The 9,301-nt window shown below is 39.3% G+C and overlaps 1 protein-coding gene across 7 annotated transcripts in view; it reads left to right on the top strand.

The window, feature by feature from the left end:
• Nucleotides 1-9,301, top strand: part of RBPMS (RNA binding protein, mRNA processing factor) — a 189,275-nt gene that overhangs the window by 114,300 nt on the left and 65,674 nt on the right. For all 7 annotated transcript variants that reach the window (XR_004271977.1, XR_004271976.1, XR_004271975.1 and 4 more), the window contains exon 5: nt 7,128-7,278. Coding sequence is in view for 4 of the 7 variants with exons in the window: in XM_032288302.1 (XP_032144193.1) it covers nt 7,128-7,278 (151 nt within the window). In the remaining 3 variants the exon portion in view is untranslated. The remainder of the gene's footprint in view (nt 1-7,127; nt 7,279-9,301) is intronic.

The raw sequence follows: 9,301 nt of genomic DNA, 5'->3' as shown, positions 1-9,301 counted from the left end.
TGTAGTAGTAGTAGTAGTAGTAGTAGTAGTAGTAGTAGTAGTAGTAGTAATGGATTTCACTATGTTGGGCAGGCTGGTCTTGAGCGCCTGACCTCAAGTGATCCGCCTCCCCGTGCCTGGCTGGGTGTCAAATTTCTTATTAATGAAGAGCTTCTAAACCTATAAAGTGGTGATAGTCGCACAGTTCTGTGACACTAGAAGTCATCGAAATGTACTCTTTAAAAGGCTGAATGTTAGGTTGTAAGAACATTGACTTTTCAGTTAAATCAATATTAAATAGGTTAAATAGAAACTTAAGTCATAAATAGACTTTAATGTTTGATCACTTAGCAACAAAGGACTAAGAGACATTTTAGTGGTTGAATGAAAGAAATCTTTTGAATATAGTATAATGTAATGAAGCCACATCCAACCTCTGAATATCTTGCTCATATCTGTCACATGTACTGTTATGACTTGAAATCTTTTGAGTATAACATGTGCAAGAATAGGTAATAGCAGTCTTTCTCTCAACTGATTTAGTTATCACTTTGTTCTAGTCAGTTGTAGAGGAGGAAACTGGTTATTTAAGCACTCAGTTTCTTATGGAAGAAGCCAAGTGGTGACTGAGAAATCCAGATAGTTGTTTATTAAAAGCCCAGCCAAGTCATATTCCCAGTGAGTTTGAATATACTAATAAATGGCTAAAAAATAACCCACACCATCAGCAGCATATACCATTCTCTTTAGTTACTCCTGAGAATCGAGTTTCTCCTTCCTCTTGGACATGGTTTTATATGCCTTCCCCCCCCCCCCCCCCCCCCCGGCTGAGTTTAATCAGCAGTGGTTAAACTCTTGTTCAATGCTTGGTAATTCCTGATAATTTGAAAAGGAATCACTTCACTGCTCCCACACCTCAGCCCCCACTATACTATGTGATGTCTTATGCCTGGCAGGATGGAAATCACCACTTTGACAAGGAGAAAGAAATTTGTAAATAGTTCAGTTAATTGGTAAGAAAGGCCAGCAGTGGTTACCAGGTAGATCAGCTACCACCTGCTAGAGCTCTGAGTCTTAAAGGATTTAACAGCAGGTTCTGAAGCAGCTCTGGATGTTAACTGGGGAACCCTGAAAAGGCATTTTGGAGCTCCAACCCTCAGAGGATCTGGGGTGGTGAGGAGGAGGGGAGATAAAACAAGATCCAGGTAGTGAAATTAATTAGATTACAAGGTCAGAGAGGGACCAGTAGCAAATTTGGTCTTGATTTAAGAGTTTCATTGGCTGTGGGTTTTCATTTGGAGTTGGTGTGGAGAAAAGGGAAGTGTAAAGATTGTTAGAATCAGTTGAAGAAGTCTTTACCTTATCAGGTGGGATCTTACTACCTTACTGTTTTTATCCTATAATAAAAGACAGTTTCATCTAGTTCAGTACGTTTGCCTCAGATCTGCTGGATCAAAGATCAGAACGGGAGTGTAGGAAGCTCTAGCAGAATCTGATAGAAAGCTCTTAAAGGAGTGACCTATGACTATCCCAGAGGAGGTAGAGCCTTTGATCACTTAGAAGCTTCCTTGGAGAGGTTCAGCATCTCAGGAAGGCACAGCAGGTGGGGAGGGGAGTTAGAATCCTAGGTCCTCAGCTTTTAGTCAACATTTATAATACTTACACATAAGTGGGTTAGCAGAAAGATAAATCAGCTTTCACTTTTGGAATGGTAGAACAGTTTTACTTGCTGTGAATACATAGGCAAAGAGGAGACAACAAGGATGGGGGAAGACTCCAAATTGAAGACAAACAGGAACAAATGAATCTAACTGTATTACAAATGAATAATACAACCACACTAAAGGTGGGGGGAATGGGGAAACTAACCCACAAATAATCCAAATAATATACATGTTGGCAACATTTAAAGACAAAAAATTGTAAATAAATATTAAGTTGTAGTTCATAGATATTTATAGTGGCATCGGTTAGCAATTCTGAAACTAATGTGTGTTTTTGAATTGGGCAAATAAATGTGTAGTAGATAATGAGAGCTAGGATTCTTGATATTAGAGGAGTTACAAATATGCAAATGATAGGAATAGAATAAACCAAATGGTGTTAAATTGGAATTGGAGCTATCAGTATGAACTTTAATACATCGAAATACATTTTAAATATCTCTATATGATGCAGAGAAGCAGATCTGCATGTGAGAGCAAGTGTGTGTACACAACTCGGGGACACTTGGACACCAAAATAATGATAGTAATGAATTACAAAGCATAGAAGAAAATAGAACTCTGTAAGTCATTACTGAATTAAATAATTTATTAACAAATTGGGCAGAAGGGAGAGCTTTTCCATGGAGTCGAAAACTGATAACATGGTATGTAAAATGAGCAATGAGGCCGGATGTGGTGGGTGTCTGTAATCCCAGCTACTCAGGAGGCTGAGGCAGGAGAATTGCTTGAACCCGGGAGGTAGAGTTGCAGTGTGTCAAGATCGTGCTGTCACACTGTAGTCCAGGTGACAGAGCAAGACTGTCTTGGGGGGTTGGTGAGGGGTGAGAGGGAGGGAGCAAAGAGACTACCAAAGCACCATTTGGCAAGCAACTACAATAGTAACAGTTGCTTCTAGTAAGAATTATTAACAGGTGTTGAAAGTAGTAATTTTTTAAAAAACAAGATATTTATATAGTCTGGAAATACATGTCTATAAGAAACTTACTAGTTAAAAAGGGAAAACAGTATATTTACAATAGAGAAACTTGGCAAATGGTCAAAGCTTGTATCACTTGTAATGGGACAAAAGTGACACTATGTGCCTCTTGATATTATGCATTGTGCAGGACACACATCTCTGATCTTCCTGCCAAAAACCACATAACCTGAATCTAAACGCCCCCATCAAAAAAAAAATAGATAAACCCAAATTGAGGGCCACTCTACAAAATAAATAGCTTACAGTTTTCAAAAATACCAAGATCATGAAAGGTATGCACTAAAGAACTCTTCCAGGAGACTAAAGTGATGACAGTTCATGGAAAACGCTGTGTGCGTGAGTGCGTGCGTGCGTGCGTGCGTGCGTGCGTGCGTGTGTGTGTGTGTTAAATGTGGTAAAATGCTAACATCTTAGAAATCTGGGCAAAGGGTATGTCTGCAGTATTTCTGTAAGTCTGAAATTATTTTGGAATAAAGTTCTTTTTAAAAAGTAACTAGTTTTTTAAAACATAGCTGGTTGACTGCTGTGTCCCAGTAGGAAATCCCTTATTCTACCTCTCTCCTTTTATTTTTAAATTCTGTGTTGGATTTTATAAATTACACATTTGCAAAAATTTCAAATGATGCAAAATTGTACAAAAGTCTATGCCCTCTCCCACTCCTGCCACCAAGTTGACTGCTATTAACAGATTGGGTGTCTCATTCTCAATCTTTCTGGACTTAAAACAGAGAAGTATACATGCACATGTATATACAGTCTCCTCTACCCCATACTAGTAAATATTGTTGAGTATCTTTTTTTTAACTTAATCTAGCCATAGGCATCTTTCTCAATATGTATGTATAGCTCTGCTTTGTTTTTAACCATTTTTTCTCTAAATGAATCATTCCATTGTCCCTAAAACTCATTGTCAAGGACTGATGGACTGACCTCAGTGTAGAACCATTTGTAAGGACACTGGGAGCCTGAAGTTCACAGAATTGAAGTACTGTTTATTGTACCAACTAACCAAGACTCTTTCAGGCATGAGGGTGCTCTGAAGACCTCAGTGACAGGAATTTGGAGACTTTCTCTCTAGTGAGAGGCTGTTAAGGTGAATCAACTTTGGTCAGCACCATTTTCTGTGTCTCTATATAGGCTCAAGGTTGAAATCTTTTTAAGAGAAAACAGTTTTTGTCATTTTGGGCTGCTGCAGCTGCCCCATAAGTAGGCAGCTGTGATCAGAGGAATAAAGGCACAGAACACAGACATTGGCTCCTGAGTACCCTTCCCAAAGAAGGCTTAGAGGGCAGTAGCCATCTCTCCCAGCGTCTCTTCGCGGGCTGCTCTAATGGTGTGATGTCTGATCTGTTCCAGCCTCTTCACTGAGTCTGTCTTTTCTACACCACTAGAGTTACCGCCAACCACTGTGATTCTCAAATGTGCTCCCTGCACAAGCAGCATCAGCATTACCCTGAACTTGTTAGGAATGCAAATTCTTAGGTTCCATCTCAGAGCTACTGAATCAGAAACTCTAGCAAGTCCTCCAAGTTGATTCTGCTAATATTTGAGGATCACAGATCTACTATGTAAAGGTGATCATATTATCCTCCCATTTTAAAACTCTAATGGCTCAGCCACGCACATACTCCAAGGTCCTCACTCACAGCATAATCCCATAAGAGATCCTTTGGGATCTCACCCTAGCCTGCTTGTTCAGCCACCCCACCCTGGACCCCTCCCACCTCACCCCACTTTCTGCATCCTGTTACTGAGAAATTTGCTGAGCTCTTTCCTGAACTGCACCTGGTGAACTTTTACTCTTCCATCACTTCCTCTGGTGCCTTCCCTGGCTCCCTGGCATGAAACTGCCCTGGTACACTCTTAAGTATACTGGACTAACAAGAACACATTGTTTCTCAGCAGTGTCCTTTATCTCCCAGAGTTTGTCCTGGGTGGGGAATTCAGTCTCTGTAGATTATATGGAACCTGGATCAGTTGAGACTGTTGGTTGTCCCTGTAGCCAGTCAGATTGGGGTGCTTGTAAGTAGCTGTTTATTTGCAAATTAATATACTGATACTCAGAAACTGTCCTTTCTGTTCCATGTAATAAATAGGACACCATTTACATTTGGAAAAGAAAGGTTCTCTGTTCATTATGAGAAGAGTGGTGGATTAAAAGCAAGAAAGGAAAAGGTTGATTTTGAAAGGCACAGGTTCACCCTTTCACTTGGCAGTAATCTTATCCTGACAGCATTTAATGTTAAGTAATTGTAGCCAGAAAAGAATCTTAGTAGGCTTTAATTAAAAACATAAGGAATGTTTTTTCTCTTGTCGTCGTCTTCCTATCTGCCTCTCTTTCATCTTTTCTTTCTTCTCTTACACATTTCCGTGTTCTCCTTTCTCCTGCCCCTCTCTTTCTCCTCTTCATCAACCCTTAACACTTAAAATGTTTTTGGCTTGGCTAATCCCTATGGATGGAAACTTAGCCAAGCAGGATATTGATTACCAAATATGGTATTGCTGCTAAAGATGTTAGAGGAATGTGGCTTGTATTCTAAGCCTCTGGCCTGTGAATAAGCTGCCAAACAAATTAGGTCATTTTAACTTCTGAGCTTTTTTTTTTTTTTTTTTTTTTTTTAAATAAGGATGCTGGAACTTTGATTTGGAACATGATGTTGATGTTATTTTAGCTCAGATGGGAGGAAGGGGATATAAAGAAGGGGGCAGGGAGTGAGGGAAACTTAGTTCAGCATGTTTTAGGACTTGAGCCACCAGCCCAGGTTGTGTAAGAGGCAAGTACATTATGTGGAGCTTCAGTTGATTCTGGAACACCAGTGAAAGAGCTGAGGCATGGAATTCACATGTGCAGCCTCGTTTTCTGAGGCTAGTTGCTTTAGAGGACCACGACCAAGTCCCAGGATACTCTTCATGTTATCCCCAGTGGCCTGGGTCACATGACTCATGGTAATGTGAGCTCAGATTTAGGAGGTATCTTCTTCACAGGAAGGTTGGTCAAGTTTAGTGCCAGGGAATATGCCCTGAAGTTGATGGCAAGTTGCTACTGCTGTATGTGTATCTGATGGAGTGTGGTGCAAATGAGCAAGTCCTTCCACAGCATACCTGTACATGACACCCAAGGACTGTGCTTGTCTCCCAGCAGAGACCACAGTTCTGCAGGTCCATTCTTGGAAAGATGTATTCTGTTGTGATACTAGCTTTGTTAGGGTGGAAGTTGGTCCATCTCAGTGAGGTCCTTTATGACTTCACCTCAGCCTGCTTCAGAATGCAGCTTTGTTTTTTGGTTTTGTTTTTCCTTGTATACTTTTTTGGCAAAATAATATTGAGGTTTCCCAAATTTAAAAAGAAAAAAATGCATACAACCAACACCAATTTAAGAAAATTTGTTTTTAGGTTTCACAAAACAGGCACTGTCTTCGCTTTTCGGTGTTGATTAGGTATGCACAAGGGTATTCTCCCCAACCCTTTTGCTATGGCCCTCAGTTGGTTTCTTCTCAGAATGAATGAGTCATGCTCATGAAGAAATTCCACCCACTCCAGGACCTCTGGATCAGGGCTCTGTAGCTTTTGTTAGACCTTTCTAGGGACCTCTTTTTCCTTCCCCTTGCCCACTTATTGCCTCTTGATGCCACTACCATCCAGCCACAGGCTCTTCCTTGTATCCTTGAAGCTGAGCCTTTGAAGTTCAGAGTTGTTCATCCTGGTCTCTGGAGTAAGAGACTCTTATTTTTGTGGATATTGCTCTTACTTTTCTTGAAGCTCATTAAGAAGAATGGTGGGGGGCAGGGGATGCTTTGGAGGCCACAGGCCTTAGTGTGTACATTCAGAACACTAAATGGCAACTGTGTTCTTAGGAGACTCATTTTCAGGACTCCAATTCCTTTATAGACCACACCATATAATCATGGGACCTGAGTGGGTCCCATGGGTGCACATTTAAAATACAGTCTATTTGGGATATCTTTCTGATGCGTAGGGTCCAGAATTCATGGTATTGGATGCTTAATAATGAAGGCATTCTTGAATGGTGGAAGGGTTCCACTTAGACATGTCCTGCCCTAACTTGTCTTTCATAATGTCTGTGATTTATTTTACTAAATATGATCTGTTTTAGATAAACTTTCAGGAATAGGGTCAAAGGTAACTGAAATTACTATATATTAAAATGTGTGACTGTGCTAGGAATTTGCTCGTTCAAATTTTAAACTGGAAAGTTTTTGTCTAAAAGGGGGGTATTGAAAATCTATAACTAAATTTTTTAAGTAAACTAAATCCTACTGACTTTTGGGATTCTTTGTGTTGTCGTTTTTCATGTGACTTGTGTAAGTAGTAAAAATGACCTTTTTTCCTGATAGACCAGGGTTTACTGGTGTTTATTTTGTCACCATTCTGGTTTGACTAAAGAAATGAAAACATCTTCCATTTGTTCTTTATTTCCAAAGGGCATCCGCTTTGATCCTGAAATCCCGCAAACACTGCGACTAGAGTTTGCTAAGGCAAACACGAAGATGGCCAAGAATAAACTCGTAGGGACTCCAAACCCCAGTACTCCTCTGCCCAACACTGTACCTCAGTTCATTGCCAGAGAGCCATGTAAGTCAATCTACTTTTCATTCAGAAATAATAATAACTAAGAACTGTTCTTGTGCTGCATGTGAGGTTACACCATGGGATGTGGAGCTGGCTGAGTCTTATTTTCCATTTCTGTGAAGAGGTTGCCTAGGCAATCTTGGTGTCAGAATTCCAAATACAGCAATCTTGTTTGGGATTGGCTGTCCCAAAAGATGGTTCAGCTTCAACAGAACCATAACTTCAGAATTGCATTTGATGTACTACAAATTTCCTTTGTGAGTATGCCCCTAGTTGCCTTGGGTATAAACCCTTCATTCCCCTATGTTTGGGTGTGACACCTGGTTCTCAGTATTTACTTTAATTTGCTAAATTAAATTTTACTAAAAGAGCAAGTCACTATTTCCATTTGTTGAAGGACATCAGCTCAGTGGCTTTGGAAAAATAGGATATTAAAAATGAAAGAAGCAGATCTTACAAAGTTGGTTCCATTCAGCCATAACTCTAGGGGTAAAAGTAAACACATGCAAAGAGTTTATTTATTGGAACAGTCAATCTAGCAAACTGTAATACCATAAAACATTAAAGAAATTTGGGGCTTCCTGTTTTAACTTAATTGGATAAGGACACTGGCTAATTGCTCAACAAGTCTTCTACCCAGCATTAATGAGCTTATTTCTTTATATGTCCATACTACCATTTCTGTCTTTCATTGGATAACTTTAAAAGATTGTCTGAAGTTTTTTTCTTAAGCTCTGTCAGTGGCAGAAGTGGGGCGTGAGACAGGCCTTAACTCTTCCTTTCATTGCAGAGCCGTATGTCATTTAATATGGCAGAGTGTTCAAGGAAACCCAAGTGACTTGGATTCCAAGTTATTTGGAATATTTCTGTCCCATCTTTTTTTTTTCTGCTTTCTAAACCACAGAATCATGGTCTTCTTCCTTTGATGATAAAACATTTTAACTCTTCGTACTGAATTTGAAGGACACAAATCCATGTCGTGCATGTCAGATTTAATCACATTATCTTTGGAAGTCACAGCCATTCTTGTAGCTCAGTCACTATTGAGAAACCTGCTACTCATCAGTAGAAACTAACAGATAACTCTGCCAGCATGTTCTAAAATAAATGTTTCTATGAAGCCAGAAAATCATAATAGAGAAAAAAATTATTTTGTTCTTCCACTTTCTTTGTTCAGGGAAACTAGAAACTTTTGCTTATTTGGGAAGGAAATCTAAACAAAAGTTAGATCTTATAGCGTACTTGTAGTACAGAAGGATATAGGACATTCTTTACATCATTCTTTATAGTATCTAGCTTAATACTTTGTATATGATATATATTTAATATTATAGTGAGTACACTGATATTGAAATTGGACTATTTGTAGAAGTACAGACTCAATTGTGTGCCTCCTCTCTCTGAAATTTCTTCTTTTTTGATCAAGTTATCAAAAAAGAATATTTTTAGGATACTTGATTTAGCAAAGATAACCTAAAGCAATTCTTTGCCTTTTTAGTGAATTTGCCAGCCTCAGATCTCAGAGTTCTTTGAAAAGATTAGTTCAGACAGGAAATGTAATGCTGGTGATACTTAACTTTACATTTCCATTTATCTGCTGAATACAGGTACTCTTTTTATCGGGACCACAAAACTTTTTCTGAATCTCCTACAACAGCCCTGTGAAATAGGTAGCCAGGAAGGTAGTAGTAGCCAAGACACAACATGCTATACAAAGCAACAATTATGAAGAAACTGGACATTCACAAGTCCCTGAAGTTACAAGAGAGCATACAAACAGAGCTTAGAACTCTGTTCTGGCAAGCGCTGCTCACCTCCCTTCCTGGCATACCAGAACAGTGCAAAAATGGCCAGATAGTTTCCATGACAGGGTAAAAACTTGCCCAACTGTTCACAGCAACACAAATTTGAAGTTAAAAAAAAAAAAATCAAAGCAGCCAGCCATGTATTCTCAAGAAAATAAAAGTTAGCATGATTTCTCTTAATATAGCACCTTTTTACGACACAATGTCTTGATGAGAGCAAG

The sequence above is a fragment of the Sapajus apella genome, unplaced genomic scaffold, assembly GCF_009761245.1.
Source record: "Sapajus apella isolate SASKATOON/1434 unplaced genomic scaffold, GSC_monkey_1.0 scaffold21, whole genome shotgun sequence".
NCBI lineage: Eukaryota > Metazoa > Chordata > Mammalia > Primates > Cebidae > Sapajus > Sapajus apella.
Note: the sequence above shows the minus strand (reverse complement) of the source record. Positions and strands in the feature narration are given on the sequence as shown.